General features: G+C 49.5%; 1 protein-coding gene across 1 annotated transcript in view; it reads right to left on the bottom strand.

The window, feature by feature from the left end:
- Window positions 1–22,567, bottom strand: part of LOC127543902 (sodium channel protein type 5 subunit alpha-like) — a 65,693-nt gene that overhangs the window by 16,135 nt on the left and 26,991 nt on the right. Inside the window, exons 5-11 of the mRNA XM_051970270.1 lie at window positions 21,013–21,104; window positions 15,170–15,400; window positions 12,864–12,927; window positions 11,309–11,450; window positions 9,991–10,188; window positions 4,301–4,480; window positions 2,034–2,405 (exon numbers count right to left, since the gene is read on the bottom strand). Coding sequence (XP_051826230.1) covers window positions 2,034–2,405; window positions 4,301–4,480; window positions 9,991–10,188; window positions 11,309–11,450; window positions 12,864–12,927; window positions 15,170–15,400; window positions 21,013–21,104 — 1,279 coding nt within the window. The remainder of the gene's footprint in view (window positions 1–2,033; window positions 2,406–4,300; window positions 4,481–9,990; window positions 10,189–11,308; window positions 11,451–12,863; window positions 12,928–15,169; window positions 15,401–21,012; window positions 21,105–22,567) is intronic.

Here is a 22,567-nt window from a genome sequence, read left to right as displayed (position 1 = left end):
CTCTAGCTCTGGGATAACTGAATTTACGCAGCACTTGTCGTTTGTCCTTTCGTCTCAAAGAGAACCATGATAGTAAGTGACGACTTCAAGATCATCAATCCTAAATCTGTGATCCAGTGACCTCCCCGCCTCCCTCCCCCGGCACCATGTTAGAGACCTGGCTCTATCAGGAAAATGATGAAATGAAGTGAGGGAACAAACTCAGCAGCCTCACTGTTTCCTCCAGTTATCTGGGTCCAGTGGCAGAATATAGATCAGGACCACTGGAGATGACCCCCACACACTGGGAGCTCTTGGGCTTTTTAAGCTGAAATCCTTCCCAGGGCTCAGTTTGACTGAGGCAACACCCATTCAGTGATGGAGGCTACCTGCTCGCTACCATTCCTGGGAAGTCCCCATCGGTAACAGCCCCTCTGATCCTGGCTCTACTCATCTCCTCTATTAGAATTAATTAGAATTAGAATGTAAGCTCCCCGAGGGCAGGGGCAGTCTCACTTTGCATTTAAATTCTCAGTGTTTAGCATAGAGAAAGCCCACTGTCACTGCTTCAATCATTTATTCCTTCATCCATCCATCCATTCCGCTCATTCAGTGAGCGCTCTTTTAAGGAGAAGGCAGAGGCTCCAAAAATAAATATGATATAAAATCCAAAGGCATCAATAAAACGTATTCAATAAAATAATTATGGAGCCTGGGATGAGGAAAGGATCTCAGAGGTCAGGTAGGGAGAGTGCCGGATCTGGAATCAGGAAGACCTGAGTCTAGCTGTTTGGCCTAGGACATATCCATTTTATCTGTCTGTCTCAGTTTCCTCATTTGTGCAATGGGAATAATAATAGTAACAACTACCTCCCAGGGTAATTGTGAAGATAAAATGAGACCTTTGTGAGTGTTTGGAAACTATGAAGTGCAATGTAAATGCTAAACTTTATTATGATTATTTTTATTATTATTATCATCTAATCCAAATTTCTCATTTTCACCGGTGAGAAAACTGAGCCCCAGGGAGTTTAAAATGAGATAATATTCGCAGACTCTTTACAAAGCACTCTATAAACACCGGCTATTATTATTAATTATCCTAATCTAGTTCAGTCCCCTTATTGTACACAGATAGGGAAACAGGCTCAGTGAGGTTGCCCAAGGTACACAGGTGGTTAGCAACTGAGGCAGGATCGTCTCCTCGACAGCCTCTTAGTCCCTTCCTGTGTCCAGCTCCTGGAAGACAGACTGGCCGCGGCTCCCGGGGGCACCGATCCTACCCTGGCCCTGTGCTCTCTCCCAGGGGAGCTGACCCAGAGTTAGGATCACGGCGAGGGCTGCGGGTGCAGAGCAAGATGTCACTTAGGAGAGACTGGCCTTGGTATGGCCGGCGGCAGAGGGCAGAACCATGGCTCTGGGAGGCAAGCTCCAGCTCCTGACAAGGGTCAACCTTCTCTCTCTGAGAGCGGCCCCCATTGAAGGAAGGCTGCCCTCCGTGAGAGTGAGCTCCTCATCCCTGGAAGTATCCAAGCAGATGCAGAGTGACCTCTTGGCACGGGGCTGGGGGCCGCTTTGTCACTGAGTCACAGGAAGGGACCTGCCTGACCTCGTGCTCTAATCCTGGCCAATGAGGATCCCCAAACATCAAAGGGGAACAGACTCTGCCTTAGAGTCAGAGGACCTGGGCCAGATCCACCTTGGACGCTTCCTACCTAAGTAGGACCCTTCCCCTCACTGAGACTCAGTGTCCTCATCCATAAAATGGGGAGGTTGGAGTCCGTGGCCCCTACTCTGTTCCACATCCCCCAAATCCCATCTTTTAGCAAGCAAATGACCGCATACAAGTGGCAAACCAAACTTCCTATTTCTGTTTCTCTTTGCTCTGCTTCTGGTCCTTTCAGCACCCAATTCCTACCTTCTAGAAAGGAAGGGTTCTCCTCACTGCACAAGCATGTGTACATGCACGTGCACACGCAGGCACACGCACAAACGGGACACATCTGCGTGGACAAGGGCCGACCGCCCGACCCCCTGCCCCGAGGCTGGCTCACCGTGTCTGGGGGCCGGGGCTTCTCCAGAATCACGGGAGACAGCAAGCCGCCCCCCGGGGACGTGGCCTCCGGGACCCCCATGGCCAGGAGGGAGACCACGCCGTTGCAGTCCACTGCGCTGTTTCTCTTGCCGTTGTGTATGAGACTGGGGGCGCCGGGGACGCCCGGGCTGGACTGGCTCTGGGCGCTGGGCCGCCGGGCGGGCCAGGGCACCAGGAGGGACGCCCGGTGGCTCTCGCTCTCCCCGGGGGTGCTGATCTCATCGTCGGCGAAGTCGGTCTCCGAGCCCAGGTCCCTCCGGCGGAAGGTGAAGACGCTGCCGTGGCTGGAGCGGCGTTTCAGGGAATTCCTGTGGTTGATGCCCAGAAGGGTCTGGGACAGGGAACAGAGGAGAAGGCGGAAACCGCGTCAGACGCCTTGTTCCTACTTCCTGCCTATCTGGGACCCCCTCCCCCACGCTGCCCCATCTGCACCCGGGGGCGCCAGCAGAGGCTCAGCTCCCTGGGGCCTTCTCCCTTTACAAAGAGCTCTCTGCCCCTCCTGCGGGGACCCCGGGGGCTGTGGCTGCCTCAGCTCTGGATCCCGAGCCCATCTGCCTCGTAAATGGCTCTGAAGACACCCCTGGAGATGGCCTTCCAGCCATAAAGGCTGCCTCTGATGGGCTCCGTCATCTCCATGGCGTCCCCCCAAGGGGGGAGACACTGCATCACCCCTTATCTCCCACCCACCCCAGGAGCGGATCTACATGTTGTCCCCCAAGGGGGGAGACACTGCATCACCCCTTATCTCCCACCCACCCCAGGAGCGGATCTACATGTTGTCCCCCAAGGGGGGAGACACTGCATCACCCCTGATCTCCCACCCACCCCAGGGGCGGATCTACATGTTGTCCCCCCAAGGGAGTGTGAAGGCCTGAGTGTGAGGAGGACAACCAATGGCCTCCCTGCGGGCTCTGAGGTTTGCAGAGCGTCACCCCTGATCTCCCACCCACCCCAGGGACGGATCTACATGTTGTCCCCCAAGGGGGGAGACACTGCATCACCCCTGATCTCCCACCCACCCCAGGGGCACCCGCGGGCAGTGCTCAGGCTGGCTAGAGTTGTGATTCCTGCCAAAACACGGCCAGCTTCCTGCAGGACTCGGCTCTGTTCTGCCTTGTGCAGGAGGCCGTTCAGCCTCCACCCGAGACGCTTCCCAGCTGTTTTGCATCTGTCCTGGATGTTCCTTGGTATCTCTGTGTCTCCCATATTCGGAGATTGGGAACATTAAAATACTAGAAAAAGTCTCAGTTTCTTTCTCCTTGTCCATTGGATTTTAAGCTCCCTGCGGGCAAGGACTGTTTTGTACCCTGGACACAGAGGCTGGCATCCCCAGGATGCTCAGGAAATCCCTCCTGACCCCCTAAGTGATCCAGGTCAAGCAGCTGGATCTTTGGACAAAGAGCTGCCTCCCCGAGGGGGGAGTTAGAAGGATGGGGGCTGGGTCCTGCCCAGCCCTTCTGAAGGAGCTCTCCAAAGGCTCCTCGCTAAAAGCGGTTGAACTGGGCAGGCTGGCACAGAATGCCACTCTGAGGGAGGCCGGCTCCCCGGATCTGGGCCCGGATCACAGGGCAAGGCCCCGTGCAAGGGAAGAAGGGGGGAGGGGCACCACGCCCATCGGGCAGCACTGTGGCGACAGTGCCATGAAGCCTCGGATTGCCCACTAGCCCTCATCTCTTGCTGAGCAAGTCTGCAAGGTAATTAAGCCTCCCTGGCTCATTAAGCCCAATGAACCTACTGTAATTAAAGTATTAGCAAGAACCAGCGTCTTGGATGCAGCTGCTCTGACGGCCTCCTCGGGCAGACAGTCTAGATGGGAGGCCTCCCCCTCCCTTGATGTCCCTGCCTGAGTTTCTGGAAGCCCCTTGGCTGCAGTATCTTGCGGGGAGGTGAGTGGCAGGGCTCAAGGCGTGGAGCTCCGGGCCCATCCTGGAGACTTATTAGTCTCTATGGCTCTGGGCCGGGCCTCTGATCTCTCCGAGCAGCACATCTCTCATCTGTAAAATGGGCCCTCAGGGAAGCTAGATGCATCGCCCAGGATATTTCACAAATGAGAAACCTGAGGCTGCATGAACTGAAGGGTCTCCCTGAGAATCAGAGAGAGGGGGGTCAGCCCCGCTGTGCTCTGCCTCAGGCAGCCTACATGCTTAGTCCCAGCTGGGACCGGACGCACAGAACTGCCTCCGAAGGATCCGAAGCGGGAGCCGGTGCTGGGGGGAGGGGGATTACCATTCTCCGAGGGCCATCGTCTGAGTCCGACTTGGGAAATCTGTCCTCCCCACAGTCATCTGTCCCTGAGGACTGCCTCGTTCTCCTCCTACTCCTCCTGTCTGGTGCTGTCTTTGGGGCAAGGGGAGACATCTCAAAGGAACTCCTGGACACAGTGTCCATGCCCCTGGCTGTCAGAGCCTAGAGGGGGAAAGAAGGCAGGGGTTGCCTGGTTAGTGGCTGGAGCTGGCTGATAAGGGATTTGCTCAGCCTGAATCTGGACCCAAGGCAATTTGAATTTTTCTCTGGCCTCAGTTTCCCTCTCTGTAAAAGAAGAAGAGTGGCCCAGATAAACTCCAAGATTCCTTGAATCTCTTATGGTCAATGGGCCTGGGCTCAAGATAATAATGTTTCAATTCTGATCAATACAATGATACACAACAATTCCAAAGGACCCATGAAGAAAAGTATTATCTACCAGGGGTGGAGCAAGATGGCAAGAGAAGCCAGGAAGTTGCCAATTTTCCTCAGAAACAGGTTAAATCAAGCCTCTACAAGGATTCTGAAGTGACAGAACCCACAAAAAGATGGGGTGAAACAATTTTCCAGTAAAAGATAACTTAGAAGGACTTCAGAAAAGATCTGTCTCACTTGGTAAAAAGGGAACACAGATGGGTGCAGGCAAGCCAATGGGAGGCTCTTAGTCACAGAACAACTCAGTAGTTGAGGCCCCTTAGTCCTGGCTCAATAGGCTGGTGGCACCCCAGGCCAGTTATGAAACATTTAGCCTAAAAACAGAAGGCAAACTGCCAGCCCTGGAACCCCAGAACAACAGGTACAGCATGGCCACAGTGAGCAAACTGCCAGCCCCAGATGGCCTGGGGTACAAAGACAGTGACCAAGCCCCTGGCCACCCAGCACAAGAAGCTTGGAAGAGTGTCTCTCTGCCACCCATGTGCCCCAGGAACAGAATTCAAGTTTAAAAGTCACAAAATAGCAGAAAACAAACAAATAAAACCCTGATCATAGAAAGCTATTATGGCAACAGAGACGATGGAAACACAAACTCAGAAGAAGACAACAATGGTAAAATGCTTACATGAAAGAATCAAAGGGGAAGGTAAATTGGTCTCAGGCTCAAAAAGTTCTCTTGGAAGAGCTTAAAAAGGATTTTAAAAATCAAACAAGAGCAATAGAAGAAAAATTAGGAAAAGAAATGAAACTTATGGTGGAGAATCATGAAAAAAGAGTTAATAGCTTGGAAAAGAAGGATTAAATGGGATTTAACAGCTTCTACATGAAAGGATCAGAGGGCTTGGAATATGATATTCCATAAGGCAAAAGAGCTTGAGTTACAACCAACAATTAACTACTTAGAAAAACAAAAACTTTTGGGGGGAATGATGGAAATTCAATGAAATAGGGGATTTTCAGCTTTCCTAATAAAAAAAACCAGAGCTCAACAGAAAATTTGAACTTCAAATACATGACTCAAGAGAAGCATTAAAAACCAGGAAAGGAAAAATACATGTTAATCAATTTACACCCTGAAATGAGAACATGACACTTGTAACCCTTTAGCCCTATATCTCTAATAGGTAGTTAGAGCATATAAAGACAGAATGTGGGAAGAGTTGACTTTGATGTGATGATATGAAAAGAATTAAGAGTGAAAAAAGGGTTGTATTGGAAGAAGAGGAAAAGGGAAGGAAGAATAGAGTAAATTACATCATATGAATAGGCTCAAAGGTCTATTACAGTAGAGGAAAAGAATGGAGGCTGCGAACATTGTTTGAATCCCACTCTCATTGGATTTGGCTCAAAGAGGTAGTAATGTACACATTTAGTTGTGAATAGAAATTTATCTTAATCTATAGGGAAGTAGGAGAGAGAATGGGAAAGAAAAGGGAATAGGTGGCTGATAGAATGAAGAGTGGAAATAGGAGGGAAAGAAGAAAGAAAAGGACTGAAAGGGAGAGTAGATTGAGGCAGGCAGTGGTCAGAAGCAAAACAGTGGTGAGGAAGGGCAGAGTGAAAGGAGAGAAAAAATATAAATAGACAGGATGGAAGGAAATACACAGTTAGTAATTATAACTGTGAATTTGACTGATGAATTCCATAAAATGAAAGCGGATGGCAGAGTGGGTTAAAACCACAATCCTACAATATGTTGTTTACAAGAAACAGATTTGAAGCAGAGAGATACAGAGTAAAGGTAAAAGTCTGGAGCAGAATATATTATGCTGCAGCTGAAGTAAAAAAAGCAGGAGTATTAATCCTAATCTTAGATAAAGTAAAAAAAGATCTAATTAAAAGAGATAAGGAAGGAAATTACATCTTGCTAAAAGGCACCATAGAAAATGAAGCAACATCAACAATACATATCGTTGATTCCAATTAGAATTTCAGCCAAATTTTTAGAGAAGTTAAGTGAATTACAGGAGGAAACAGACGGCAAAACTACTGGTGGGAGACCTCAACCTTTCCCTATCAAAATTAGGTAAATCTAACCATAAAATAAACAAGAAGGAAGTTAGAGAGTGTACAGAATTTTAGAAAAGTTAGATATGATAGATATCTGGAGAAAAATTAATGGGGATAGAAAGGAATATGCCATCTTCTCAGTAGTACATGATACCTACACAAAAATACACTATGACCAGATGGGATTTATACTAGGAATGCAGGGCTGATTCAATATTGGGAGGAAATCGGCCTAATTGACCATAACAATAACAAAAATAACAGAAATCATATGATTGTTTCAACAGAAAAAGCTTCTGACAAAATAGAGCATCCATTCCTATTAAAAATAGCATAGGAATAAATGGCGTTTTCTTTAAAACAATAAGTAGCATTTATCTAAACCATCAGCAAGCATTATATATAATGGGAATAAGCTAGAAGCTTTCCCAATAAGATCAGGGGTGAAACATAGATGCCCATTATCACCAATATTACTTAATCCATATTGTACTAAAAATGTTAGCTTTTGAAATAAGAGAAGGGAAAGAATTTGAAGGAATTAGAATAAGCAATTTGGAAACAAAACTATAATTCTTTGCAGATGATATGATGGTATACTTAAAGAATTCTAGATAATCAGCTAAAAAACTACTTGCAACAATGAACAAATCAGCAAAGTTGTAGGATATAAAATAAATCCACATAAATCATCAGCATTTCTCTTTGTTACCAACAAAGTCCAGCAGCAAGAGATAGAAAAAGCAATTCCATTTAAAATAACTTGTAGACAATATAAAATACTGGAGAGTGTATCCACCAAGACAAAACTACGAACATAATTACAAGACAGGTTTCACAAAAATAAAGTCAGATCTTAAACAATTGGAAAAATATCAATTGTTCATAGGTGGGCTGAGCTAATATAATAAATGACAATTCTACATGAATTAATTTATTTACTCAGTGCCATACCTATCAACCTACCAAAAATTTATTTTTCAGAGCTAGAAAAATAATAGTAAAATCCATCTGGAAGAACAAAAGGTCAAGAATATCAAGAGAATTAATGAAAAAAATGCCAAGGAAGGTGGCCTAGCTGTACTAGATCCAAAACTATATTATAAAATGGCAATCATCAAAACTATTTGATACTGGCTAAGAGAGTAGTGAATCAATGGAATAGGTTAGGTAGATAAGGCACTATAGTAGATAATTATACTAATCTATTTCACAAATCCAAAGACTCCAGCTTCTGGGATAAGAATTCCCTATTTGACAAAAACTGCTGGGAAAACTGGAAAATAGCATGGCAGAAAATAGGCGGAGACCAACATCCTATACCATATACCAAAGTAAAGTAAAAATGTGTACATGAGTTAGACATTAAGAGTGATAATCTAAACAAATTAGGAGAGCAAAGAGTAGTTTTCCTCTCAGATCTGTGGAGAAGGGAAGAATTTATGACCAAACAAGAGCCAGAGAATATTAAGAAATAATTGAATATGAATAATATGAAAATGAATAACTTTGATTACATTGAAATTTTTGCCCACCAAAATATCAATGCAAGTTTAGAAGGAAAGCAGAAAATTGGGAAATAATTTTTAATGGTTTTCTGATAAATGTCTCATTTCTAAAACATATACAAAGAACTGAGTCAAATTTATTAGAATATGTCATTCCCCAATTGATAAAGTCAAAGGATAGAATAGACAGTTTTTAGATGAAGAAATTAAAGCTATCTATAGTCATATGATAAAATGCTCTAAATCACTAGAAATACAAATTAAAACAATTCTGAGATACCATCTCATACCTAGCATATTGGATAACATGACAGAAAAGGAAAGTAGTAAATGTTGGAGAAGATGTGGGAAAATTGAAATTCTAATGCTTTGTTAGTAAAGTGATGAACTGATCCAAACATTCTGAAGAGCAATTTTAAATTGTGCCCAAAGGGTTATAAAACCGTGCATAACCTTTGATTCAGCAATAACAGTACTAGGTCTGTATCCAAAAGAGATCATAAAAAAGGAACCACATGACAAAAATATAGTAGCTCTTGTGGTGGCAAAGAATTGAAAATTGAGGGGATGCCTATCAATTGAGAAACGATTGAATACATTTATTATAAGAATGTAATGGAATACTATTTTGCTATATAAAATGATGAGCAGGCAGATTTCAGAAAAACTTTGGAAAATTTACATGAACTGATGCTGAATAAAGTGAGCAGAACCAGGAGAATCTTGTTCACAGTAACAACAATACTGTGTGATGATCAATTTTGATAGAGTTAGCAATACAACGATCCAAGACAATATCCAAAGCTTGAAAAATGCTATTCACATCCGAGAAAGACTTATGGAGTCTAAATGCCAATTGAAGTAAGCTATTTTTGCTTTTTTTTTTTTGTTTCGTTTTTTCTTGTTTTCTACTTTTATTTTAATTTCTTTTTTTTACAACATGATTAATGTGGAAATATGTTTAAAATCTATATCAGATTGCTTGCTGTCTGGGGAGGGGAAGGAAAGGAGAGAGACACAAATTTGAACTCAAAAATCTTTACAAAAATAAATATGGAAAACTATCTTTATGTGAAATTGGAAAACCTAAGATACTATTAAGTGCAAAATAAAATAAAATAAAAGTAAAAAATCATAACTAAAGGAAATGCTAAAAAAAAATCTTATCTACCTCCAATCTTATCAACCCTAGGAAGACAGATGTGTCCCTGAATCTGATTCTCATATAGGAATTGATGACTAGCTGAGCTTAGTCCCTTGGACTTCAGAGGAGAATTCAAGATGTGGAAAGATGGTGTGCTGAGGCTCTCTCAGAATAAAAGGATACTTCCAAAATGCTGGCGACTGAATGACTATGGGGAAAAATGATTGAGATGGGCAGGGAGAGAAGGGAAGAGTCTGAGGAAGTGAGGGATGCTTCCTGGGATGGGAAAAAGATGGAGAGGAGCTCTAGATGGAGGAAGGTACAAAGATGCTGGGGCAGGGAGGGAGAGAGTGAAAGGGAAACTTAACAAAGTCCCTTTTAAAAATCCCTCAAGCCTCTTCTCCCTTTATGATAACACTACGGAATAGAGCTTATTTTTGGAGCTGGCTCAGACGGGGGACTCCTTCTCTTTCACCCAAGGGATGTCCCAGAATGAATCCTTCACCCTTCCACCAGGGGCTTCCATCCACCTTGGTTCACTCAACATGCCCAGCCCAAGCGAGCTGCTCACCAACCTCATGCTCCTTCTTCAGCATCTCCATGGCCTCCTGGAAGCGCTTCTCCTTCTCCTCAGTCTCAGCAATAGTGGCCTGATTCTGCTCCTCGTAGGCCATGGCCACCACAGCCAGGATCAGGTTCACCAGGTAGAAGGAGCCCAGAAAGATGACCAGCATGAAGAAGATCATGTAGATCTTCCCGGCGGATCTCAATGTCTGGGAACGGGGGGAAATGGGGGGAGAGGAAGCAAAGGTTCGACATACACCGGATGTTGCTAACAGAGTTGGGGAGTCCTTCCAAGGCTGCACACAATGTTCAGATAATCTACTCCAGATTTAGGTGGGTCTATAAAATATCCCCCACATGGAAGGAAAATGCTAGCTCCCTGTCCTTACGGAGGGAAGAATGGCCCACCACGGAACGGCACGTCTACCCTCCATACGGAAGGGAGAACGTTCCACTCCCAGACAAGAGAATCTCTTCCTTCCATATGGGGGCCAAACTCTCTATATTCACTATAAGGAAGACTTTCAGATATCTAATCTGACATGACAGAGAGAATGCACCACACCCTTAGCAAGGGAAGACCATCCCATGGTCATAACAAGACAATGTCTCACATGGAGTACAGGAGGGGACGATGCCCCCCATAGAAGGGAGACTATCCTGCACCTAAGGGGAGCCTGTCCCACGCAAGGAGGGGAGAATGTTGTGCATCCACCGGAGGTCAGACTCTTCTAAATTCATGTATGGGGGAGAGTGTCCTTTTCTGTATGTGTGTGAGGCAGTCAGGGTTAAATGACTTGCCTAGACTCTCATAGAGAGTTCGTGTCAAATGTCTGAGGCCAGTTGAACTCAGCTCCTCCTCCCTCAAGGGCTAGCACTCTGTCCACCGAGCCAGCTACCTGCCCCAGGATAGAGTCTGACTTCCTCAGAGAAAGGTAAGTAAGCATCCCTTAGCTCACAGTATCCCTTATAGCCAAAGGTGGGAATGATATCGAATCCCCAACGTTGGGACTGGTTCCTTTAAATACTAACTGAGCCTGGTGGCTTCTAAACAAATACACATCCCTGGTGGCTCCTCCCCTTCCTCTAAACTTCATGGGTCGGAGCTGCTTTATTCCCAATCGGGACCCATCCTGTCAGCAGCGAGGCGTCCCTGGTAACTGGTCCTGGAGATGAGCCTGGGGGAGCCCTGCCCTTGGAGTGAGCTGGGAATGGTGCGGTTGGGAGCCACTGTGACCTTTGGCCTGACATGGAGCAGACTTGTGGGGAGAAGGGCCCTAGTCCCCCCAACCCGGAGGCTGGAGCTCCTCTGTCAGGCAGGACACACACCTGCTGGTAGAGACGCTCCCAGCAGTCTTGGGTCATCAGGCGGAAGAGCGCGAGGAAGGCCCAGCCAAAAGAGTCAAAGCTGGTGTAGCCATGGTCGGGGTTTTCTCCAGCCTTCAGGCAGCGGTAACCCTCTGGACACGTCCTGTGAGCCGGACAAACTGGACTATGAAACGGTCCTGCGGGGCCTCCTCCACCCCACGTCGGCTACGTTACCTCTCTCCCCGTGTCTGAATGTGGACAGTCCCCGGGGGCTAAAGAACTGGCCCTGGGCTCAGGAAGACCCGCCACCCGTGTGACTTTGGACAGGTCCCAACCTCCCGAGCCTCAGTGTCCCTATCTGTAAATGAGGGAGTGAATACCTCCAAGCTCACCGAGTTCTGGGAGGGCCAAAGGAAAGAGTGCAAGTAAAAGTGGAGTCGTTTGGATCTGGGGGTGGGGAGAGTAAGGAGTCCAGCTTGTGATCCTCAGGACTGGGAGGATGGGGGGGGGCTTCTATAGTAATGGGGAAGGTGGGGGAAGAGGCAGGACCCTGGAGAGAGTCCCCAACCCAACGCCTGCCCTCTCCCTCACACCTTCCCTCTTGCTCCGATTTCACATCCCCACTGATGGCAGAATATGATCCTCCCATCACGAGGGGGTGTCCCACCGGGGGAAGGAAGGGGAACCTCTCCTATCCACGTGGAGGCTGTAGGTTTGCCCTCAGGAGTGGTCTTGAAGACAAGGTTGGAGGAGCACTTGTCAGGGGGGCTTTGGAAGGGATTCTCAGGAATCCCTGGCAGGGATGGGCTGGATGAAGGGCTACACAGGCACCTTCTAGCTCCAGGTTTGATGATGGCAGCAGGAAAGGTCTGACTGTGTGTGTGTGTGTGTGTGTGTGTGTTCTCAGAAGCAGGAGAGCAAACCAGAACTTATAATGCCTGGAAGACCCCTTAGATCTAGATCCAGGACCACACTCCTCCTTTTACAGATGGGGAAAGTGAGGCTCAGGCTTCTGAGAGGTAGTAAGCATTAGAGATGGGAAATGACTCCTAGCCTTGTCCTTCTGATTGCAGGTCCCCTCAGAGGGATCAGTTAATTCTGCCCCGGGGCATGGATCTGGGGCAGGAGGAAGGCCACAGGTCAGAGCATGGGGAGGCCAGAAGGCAAGCTTTGTATCTCCCCTGCCCATAACTGGTGAGAATTCTCATTCACAGCCCCAGAAATGCAGGGTCATGCCCCCGGACAGATTTCTAGGGAAGGTCAGGAATGAGGCTAGCCTGAGTCTCCTCTGAAATTTCCATCATGGGATCATACAGAGAGGTCTGGAAGGGATTTGGGACAAAGTCAACATGCCCCCAACAATCAACTGAGGCCCTCATGGGAGATTAAAATCTTTTCTCAAACTGGGATACAATCCCGGGCCCTCTGAGGCCCTCTGAGGTCAGAGCTCTTTCCATCGCACTACTCTGCCTGGTCAGCTCCCACGGAGCTCCAGGGAAGCGCCAGCGTCCCCCACAGATGAGGAAAGGCAACAGATCTGGTAAGAAATGCCCCCCCAGCTGGGAGCACCACATACCCCGCATCTGAGCTGTTCCCACAGAGCAACACGTCTGAGGTTCCGTTCTTCAGCAAATAGTTTTCTGGAAGACAAATGTGGGGCCATGAGGCTCAAAACACCTCCCTAACCACGTGGGTCTTTCCATTTCCATTTAACTGCTTGAGCCCGTGTGGACTCAGGTTCTAAGAGCCAGAGCTCCTTCCTCTCCAGGCTAAAGGCTCCCCATGATTCCTGATGCTCCCCATGATTCCTGATGCTCCCAACTCCCCCCATTTCAGCCAACAACGAGTATTTATTAAGCACCTACTATGTGCTGGGCTCTAGATGCAAGCTCAGAGAAGACAGTCCCTATTCTCAAGGAGCTTCTGTTCAAGTGGGAGCGACAGGAATCGTGTACCGACATATACAAAGTGAATCAATACAAAGCTGCGCAGATTAGTTTTAAAGGGGGCAGTTGGGACGAGGGCACAAGCCAGTGGAGATCAGCAAGGCTCAGTCACGTCTGTCTGTCCCCAGGATTCTCCACACGGCATCTGTCTCAGCCTTGGAACACGGGCCCCGGGCCGGCTGCCGGCCAAGCACCCCTTGGAGAGTGGCTTCCCGGGGCCCGGTCTGCCCTGACCACACTCTCTGGGGAAGGAAGGACGAGCTGGCTTGGGGCAGGGTTCTGGATGCCTTCTCTTCCCCCTCCCTGCTTTTCAATCTTTCCTCCTGGCCTGGTTCCCTTCAGTCAATAAATGGCCTCGGGCCCCTCAATCCTTTCCTTTAAAAAAGATCCATCTCTTCTTTAGCTCTCTTGGGCTTTGTCCACCTCAGGGCTGCTAATGGGGGATGTCCCAGCACTCCGACCTGATCCCTCTTTTCCTCCTCCTTTAAGCTCGCGTCTCATGAGCATTAGTGCATTCAGTTCCATCCCTGTGCTGAGGGTTCCCATGTCGCCTTACCCACGATCCCTCTGGTGACCTCCAGCCTTGTACCTCCGACTACCGACTGGGAATCTCATAGATGTCCCAAAGACGACTCTGGGATGTGTCCAAGACAGAGCTTATCTTTCTTCTTCCTTCCTCTTCCCCCACCTTCCCTATTACTATGGCAGGCCCCACCATCCTCCCAGTCCTGAGGCTCCCAACCTGGACTCCTTACTCTCCCACCCCCCAGATCAGCCCTTAATAAAAGGCATTGACAGTCTGACCCTTCCCCTTTAGAGGTAACTTCTAGGAGGAGTCCCAGATGGCCGCTGCCCCTGCCCCCTCCTCAGCTCTGGGCGCCCCGGATTCCCTTCAGTCCCCAGGGCCTGGTACTTCTCTAGTTCCTGAAGATTCTTTTTGAACATTTTAAATAGTATTTTATTCTCCCAAATTCATGCTAAGATAATCTCCAATATTCACCTTTGCAAAAGCTTGTGTTCCAGACTTTTCTCCCTCTCCCCCCTGGCCCTCCCCCAGCCAGCAAGCCTTCTGTTATCTCCTGGAGATTCTCGACCATTTGGCGCACAGATTTCGAACGAGAAGGGCCTCAGAGGCTGTGCGACCTAAACTCATTTCACAAACGAGATCGCTGATTCCTAACGTGGAGATCCCAGACTATGTGAATCTTGGAACTCATCTAGTCTCCCCCAATGGGGCCAAGAGGAAAAGGCATCTGCCCAAACTCACGGAGACCAGCTGGGGGCAGAAAGCAGGAAACAAGAGTTCACGAAGCACCTACTATGTGCCAGGCACTTTGCAAACACGATCTTCAACAATTCAGACAATGCTGGGAATCAATGCCACATTGTCTCTCTTTTACAGTGGAGGGAACTGAGGCAAACATTAGGCGATTTGTCCCGGGTCCCTGAGGCCGAATTTGAATTTAAGTCTTCCTAAGTCTCCACTGTGGCTATAATTCATCAGGCATTTATTAAGGGCCCCTCTGTGCCAGGCACTGTGCTCACTAAGCCTTGGGAATACAAAGACGAACTAGGGAGCAAACCCTGAGTTCAAGGCACTCACAGGGGTACTAAGGGGCAGACGCGGGATTTGCACTCGGGTCCTCTGGTTCTCCATGCAGTGAGCTTTCCCTTATTTCATACTTCCTTCTCATTCTCTGTTCTTCTGTTTGTTTTGTGGGCAGAGCTCTCTCACCTGCTCCTCTTCCTACCTCTCCGACAGTTCTGTCTTAATCTCCTCTATCAGTTTATCTTTCCCTTCCCAACTCATTAAGCAGACAGGGCTCCCTCAGCCACTGGACCTCCCCTGGCTTATCTCAATGCATCCTTTAAAAAAGATATGTCTGCCGGCTCCCCGGCTCCCCCAGCTCCAGGGACCCCAAAGGGAGGCAAATACCTGGGCTGCTGATGTACTCTTCTATCGACTCCCAGATTTGACCCTCGGATACCACAGTGCCATTGGTCCCATTCAGGACCACAAAGTCCCGCACACATTTGTTCCGCAAATTGCCCATGAAAAGCTGGAGCCCTATGAGAGCAAAGACGCTCAGGCAGAACACTGTGAGGACCATCACGTCTGCGAGCTTCTTTACTGACTGGATCAGGGCCCCCACGATGGTCTTCAGGCCTGGGGAGAGAAGATCAGGGGGTCAGAGGCTGGCCAGAGGCCGTGACTCCGGGTGCTATGGGGCTTGGAGTCGGGTGACATCTTAACTTTCTTGGAGAGAAGCTCTTTTAAGCCTGAGTGGGCTTGGAGCCCGGAACACCCCAACAGTATGAGGGGGCCTTCCTGGACCTGGGGATCTGGGGAGTAAGGATACCCTCATCCAGCAAGGCTAAGGGGAACCGGACTTGGGAATGCCCAGGTCACGAGGAAGGCCCCTGGGCCCTGCGAGTGGGCCGGGCTGGGTGGACAGGCCCATATAGTGAAGTGGGGGTCAATAGTAGGCTCAAACCTCACTTTGCCCAAGTGGCAGAAATCAAGCTCTGGCCTTTGCTACTTCCTGAACTTCCAGGGGATCCAGGGGACATGCACGGGGCCTTCGGGTGGAACAGCCGGTTTGGGGCTGAGGGAGTTGGAACCGTCCAGCCCAGGTGAACTCGGGCTCGGACTTCACTCATGGGAATGGCAAATCTCCCTAGGTCAGTTTGGGTAGAATAAAAACATACAAACAAAAAACACTAAAAAAAAACACCTCATCCCGACTCCTCACTGCCAAACAATCAGGGGTCCCTACAACGGTTAACAAAGGAGTGGTGGAGAACACTGGAGGGGGTCACGAAGGAACACACATTCAGAAACTTGCTCCCAAGCCCAGTTGGGTCTGGAAGCGGCAGTGAGAGCTTAGTTTGCTCCTTTCTGGGTCAAACATCCCAGGGAACGGTATTCTTCAAGAAGGGATGGTCATGGTGGGGAATCTTGGGATCTCAAAATGGTGTTTGTCCCTTCTCTGAGCCCTCACATGCTCATGTACAGCTTTGGGCTTGCCACCCCAGGGAGACTGAGAGGTGCCCCCGAGAGTGGCAGCAGGAGGACCAGGCTGCCTGACTTTGGACGGGGGTCTCCATCTCTCTCCCAACCTCTCCCTCTCACCAGGAAGAGCCCTTTCTGCTCTCTGTGTCTGTTTCCAATTGTCTGTCTCTATCTCTTTCCTCCCTCTTGCCTCATAAATCTGACTATAATACAGACAGAGGTCTCTGGAAAATGGGCTCTAGGGATGGAGATGCTTCTGATTGCCCTAGAAATTCATGCTGACATCCCTGGAGGGAAGGAGAGAATTGTCATAGGGTGGGGGGTGGGGGGGAAGGATTCATCAGATATAGCACAAAACACCTTTATTGGAAGGAACATGGCCTCGGGCCGTACCCTCAGGGTTGAAAGAGTGGGCCAGGGAGGAAAGAAGGAAAGGAAGGGAAAGTCTCTAAGGAGGGAGGGGGAGAAGGTAGGAAAAGGGGACAAAGAGGAAGAAGAGAAGGAAAGAGAGGAAGAGGGCCCTATGAGAAGAGAACATGTTATAGCCCACCCTCTAGAAATCCCCAAGTGGGATTCCCCCTGATTTATTGTTACCCAGCCAGGGTCCCTGAGGGACTTCCCATTTAGTAAAAGAAGCATAATGATGTGAATGCATTCAATCTGGTCCATAGTACTAAGGTTATTCTTCTAAGAAAAAGCCAGGCTGAGAAATCTCGTCTTGTTGTTTCCCACAGATGGTGGCTGGATTTGGGCCCCCTCTCGCTCCAGCCTTTGGAGGGCTCACTCTGGCCCCGGCTGCCCATCAGCAGCTCTGGCTCCCACAGATTAAGGAGGGAAGCGAAGCCGGGCTCCCCACATTTGCCCACATCTGTGATTAAAAGCGATCCATCCTCAAGCTGGTTAATCCATTAACCCCCCCACGGTGGCTGTGTCAGAGTGCTCCAAACAGAAGTCAGGAAGCAGAGAAGGAGGGCGCACCAAACAGTGGGAAACAAAACTTTCCCCGTGAGCACGCCTCTGGCTGTGAGAAAGTGAAGAGATGCTCCAGGCATCCTGCGGGAGAAAAAAGCCTCCCCGGAGACGTTGGCAACCACCCGGGGGAGAAGGCTCGCCGGTACCGCCGGGTACCGAGACACTGGAGGAAGGCCATCCGAGGAGAGGGGCCCGAACCGCTCAGCTTTCTGGGGCGAGCTCTCTCCCCTGCCCAAGCGGACCTGCAGTGTAAGGACGGGGCCTCAAGCTCTGTTATTGAGAGAGGGGCCCAGAGGCCCCGGAAGGTCCAGGCCCATCGCTGCAAAGCCAGCCTGTTCCTTGCACAGGAAAGGCCCAGAGAGCTCAGTAAGTTTGCCCAAAGTCAAACGGGAAGAAATGGGCAGAATTGGGAGTCAAAGGCAGTTATGAGACTCCGAGACTCCAACTTTTCTCACTTTTTTTTTCCTTTTTGTCAAAGTGCTTTGATTTTAGTTATCAGGGAAATCTCTATAGCTACATCTATATCCATATAGATATGTGTCTGTATTATGTATGTAAATGGCTATCTGTCTGGTAGACTGTGTATCTATCTGTCTATTTATCTGTCTTTGTATCTATTATCTCGCTATCTATCCTGTCTATCTATCTGTCTGTCTGTCTGTCATTTCATCTGTCTATCCATCTGTCTACCTCCTGAATCATATCACGCTTTGCCCAGAAAGAGCCCCAGAGAAGGAAACTAATGTTTATTCCTTAGTCCAGGGAACTCCCCGTGAGGAAATTCTCTCTGCCCTGCAGACCGGCACCTGCTCCGAAATGTCTCAGCTTACGGAGACGGCCCCAGAGCCAGCTCCTCCTCCATGACATCATACTGTCTCTTATCACATCTTATCATGTAACACCCTGCCCCCGCCCCAGCTAAATGCTTCTCCAGTATTTGAAAGAGATTGTCTTTATGTCTGTGGGAGAATATGGGGGCAAAACCATGGAAAAATCCAAAAGTGGCCCAGGAATCCATTAAATATATTCCCGTCCCCAGGGGTTGTAGCCAAGACATGGAATGAGGCTGCCAGAAGGGCCTCTGTCTGTGTTCCTTGGACACCTGAAGCCAGTCAGAACGCAGAATCTCAAGAAGTGGGTGGGAACCTGCTCTGCAGGACACCTGACACATGCTCCTCCACCTTTTCCTCAAAGACCTCCATGAAGGAAAGTCCGCACTTCTCAAGGCAGCTCGTTCCCCTTGGGAGCAGCCCTGGTTATTAAGAAGTTTCCTGACATGGAGCTCAAATCTTCCCCTTGCTCCTTCCTTCCATCCCTGGCACTAACAGAACAATCCTGATCACACCCCAGCCCTTCTTACTAAAGGCTGCCATTTTGTCTTTTCCAATTTTTCTCACCTATCTATCCAAACATCTAAACCTTGGGAGTTTAGGCTGTGGCCGTCCTATGGCTCGGGTTTGGGCCCTAGTCCTATTCCAGCTTGTCGGGGTCCTTCCTAACTGGTGCCCGGAGCTGGGCGCGACCCTGCAGAGGAGGTCTCCCCAGGCTAGAGCCAGAAGGCCGAGACCGTGGCAGGTTACAAAGGTGGACCAACGTGGACTCAGACGAATGGCCCCATCTTAGGTCCAAATGCCAAGTCTTGCAGCCGGGGTGGGCTGGGAAGGGGGAGCCTGTGAGATGGGTTGGGGGGGAGAGGAGCAGGACTTGGCTGCCATCTTGAGACCAGGGCTACCCCCCTGCAGCCACAGACGAGAGGAGCTCTACTTCCACTCTTGTTCCACCCAAGTTTGAGCAGGGCCATCTCCCTAACTTTGGTTAGCCTCGGTTTCTTTATTTTAAGATAAGGATAAATAATCCTTTTTTTACCACTTATGTGAGAAAACCCTCAGTAATCTGTAAAGCATGATCTAAATGTGGAAAATGCTGGCCGGGCGTCCAGGGACCTGTCCCGTGAGCTTGGAAATGCCCTTCTTTTCTGTGAGCTTCGGTCGCCACCCCTTTAGACGAGTAGGCGAGAGGCGGCTGGCACCGACCCTGGCTGGGGAGCTGGACTGGGCGTCAGGAAGAACTGAATTCAGAGCTCCTGCCTCCTTCACTCAGGCTGTGCGAACTTGGCCAAGTCACCGCCTCTGGGTGGCAGAGAGAAAAGGCGAGACCCGGACTCGATGTCCAAGGCCCCGCCGAGCTCTGAATCCCTGAAGAGCCAGGTCCCTTCCAGCCCTCACCACCCTGGAGATGACCCTGCCGCTTATCCAGCATTTCAGGCCTTTGAAGCCTTCTCTCTCATTCTGGCAGGAACACATGTCCCTGGAACAAAGGCACGGACACGTCCCCTGCCACGTCCACCCCCCTAAATGGCCGTGCTCGTCATGCCTGAAAATCAAAACCTCCTCCCTCGCTCTCCCTCCGCCTTCTCTGCTCCCACTGTCAGAGACCCGAGGGCTGCTGCGACTGTTCAAAATGGAGCCAGGATCACCAGGGACTCTCAGCGAGACTTTTGGGGCCATTTCCCCTCGGCTCTGGGCAGCCTCCCAGAGGAACCTCCCTCCTTATGATAGAAATGGCTTCGCTCCCTGCGTGCCCCCGGGGCGTGCCCTAAATCTGATTGTGGTCCGGTGAGCAGGTGAGGGATCTCCTCTCCCAAGCCCCTGCGGGGCCGACAGGAGGAGGCCGCGTCCCCCCTTTCCCGGGATGGCCTCCCGTGCAGAGGGGGTTTGCCAAGGGCCGTTGCCAACGTCTGCCGGGGAGCATGGCCCGCTGAAGCTGCCATGCATGAATTGCTAGATCTTCTACCTTGCCATGCAGCTTACATCTGTGAAACACCAAGGCTGAAGGAGACCTGTCCAAAGATTACACTATTGGTTTAAAAAATAGAGTCTGTGGGTCGGGGGTGGCGGGAGGGGGGCATCCGGCGCCGGGCCCCAGGGGTCTCGTGGATGCCTTCGTTGCCAGCCTCGGAGTGGGGGTGGGGGAGCGCAGGGAGTAACGGGGCAGTTGATCTGCCGGCTAAGCCCGGAGAGAATAAAAGCTGTCTTATTCTTGGAACAATGTCATAATACCGGCTTCCCAAGATCGTTTCTGCCGGAGTCGCGTTTGGGTTTGCCTGTCAAACAGAAATACTTTGGGACGAAGCTCTGGGCTTAAAGCTCTGTCTCATCGGAAGGCCAGAACGAGGCTCGGGCTGATTAATGTGATCAATAGCGCTAATAATAATAATAACAAGAATAACAACAGATTTGGCAATAATTGAGACCCCTGCAAATTGTCTCGGGAGCTTTTTCAGAGAGGACTTTGCAGGAGAGCGCGCTAACCAAGAAATCCATCTCCCCCCCGCTGCGGGGGCCGGAAGAGCTCCCGGACGGAGCGATGGAGCGGGCCGGGGGAGCCGGGCCCGCGGACCACACAGACTCGGGGCGTGTATTCTAGGACAGGAATATCCTCTAGGGAGGTCCATTCCCAAAGCGTGTGGCCGCCTCTGGGCCGCGACACGGCGGAATGGAGCGGGGAGAGTGGAGGGCGGGGCATCTGTCAGTCCAGCCTTGATGTTTGACCTGATTTTCACCTGAAATGACCGATATAGTTTTCAGGGCCCGGAGAACTCGGAAGGTTCGTAAGGCTGAGACATTGCCCAGGTCCACAAATTCAGTGGTGTATCTGTAACAAGGGAAAGGCATACACAAGACAGTGACGAGACGCCAGCAGAAAACAACAGTCAAGGGGACGAGGGACAAGGGGACAGAGAGAAAGTCACTTGGAGTTGCGAGCTTCGAGCGGGGGGACGTCCGGGGCCTTACCTGGGATAACTGAAATAGTTTTTAGAGCTCTCAGGACTCTGAAAGTTCGAAGAGCCGACAAATTCCCTAGTTTTATATTTTCTGATACATACCTGCAGAATCAAACCACAGTTATTGGGAATTAAAAAAAAGAGAGAGCACACCCTCCCCCCCCCCACCCCCAGGAGCTCTCCCTGGGACTCTCTCAGGGAAAGGAAGCCCAAGGGGCTCCTTTGGGGATCTATTCAGGAGGCCCCCACGTGGGGTCACCAGCGATGCCAGAGGCGGGTGACCCTCCAGCCAGCCAGAGCGGCTCAGGGAGCAGAAATAACAGAGGAAGAAAGTCAGGTTTCTCGGGGGGGTGGGAGGAGGGATGCAGGGGCTAATCAGAGGGGCCCTGCCCTGGCCCACAAAGGGAAGAGGAACCTCTCCACACCTGCCCCCCAATTCTTTTCTCCTGAAAAAAAATGGTAGAGGAAGTAGATTTCATCAGTAGAAGGGAATCATGGGAAATCCTTTCACAGGCGCAAACCAGGGCCTGTTCTGTAATGTATGGCCACAAAAAGGAGAAGGAAATTGCCCAGGATAGGTCGGCAGAATTTGAAATTAGGCCTCCTTGGTTCTCTCCTTTCCCCTCAGCTATCTCGATGATTCAGGGATGCTTTCTTGTTATTATTCCACTTCTGACACTTGTATGATCTTAGGTAAGGGGCTCTCCCTCTCTCGGCCTGTTTTCTCATCGGTAAAGTGGGCTTGATCTCATCTTTGGCATGTTGTTAGACCTCTCTCTTGTCCTCCATTTCATTCTAGGCTGATGGTTCCACCTTATCACTAGGTTCTGCATCTCTCTCTGTGTCAACAGAGCTAATGTCAATGAGAGAAGTCCGGCCATTCGGAGACTCCCAGATGGATTTTTCAGACCAGGGGAGCCTGAGTCACCTTCCCACCATGCTCTGCCCCAAACAACCCTCCCTAAATGGGAGCGGTCATTGGTTGCAATCACCCTTCACTTCCAATGGAAAGATGGTGCACAAGGCCTAAGGAGAGTGTCACGTAATAGTCCATTTTTCTAATTAGCAAAGGGGATGGAGAACTGCGTTTGGACTCAAAGGATCTGGATTCAAGTCCCGTCTTTGGGATGCTCTGGCACCATGGACAGCTCTGAGGACTTTTCCAGCTCTGCAGATCTTAGAAATTTTATGTCTAGAACATGGCTTCTTTGGGTCTGGGAACTTTGAGTATGTGTGAGTGTGAGAGTGTGTGTGAATGTGTGTGTATGTGAGTGAATGTGTGTGTGTGTGTGTAAGTGCATGTGAATGTGTGAGTGTATGGAATGTGAGAGTGTGTATGTGAGTGAGTGTGTGTGTGTGAGAGTGTGTGTATGTGAAGGAGTGTGTGTGTATGAGTGTGTGTGTGAGTGCATGTGAATGTGTGAGTGTGAGAGTGTGTGTATGTGAGTGAGTGTGTGTGTATGAGTGTGTGTGTGAGTGCATGTGAATGTGTGAGTGTGTGAGTGTGAGAGTGTGTGTGAATGTATGTGTATGTGAGTGAATGTGTGTGTATAAGTGTGTGTGTG

Source organism: Antechinus flavipes, chromosome 1 (assembly GCF_016432865.1).
Source record: "Antechinus flavipes isolate AdamAnt ecotype Samford, QLD, Australia chromosome 1, AdamAnt_v2, whole genome shotgun sequence".
NCBI lineage: Eukaryota > Metazoa > Chordata > Mammalia > Dasyuromorphia > Dasyuridae > Antechinus > Antechinus flavipes.
Note: the sequence above shows the minus strand (reverse complement) of the source record. Positions and strands in the feature narration are given on the sequence as shown.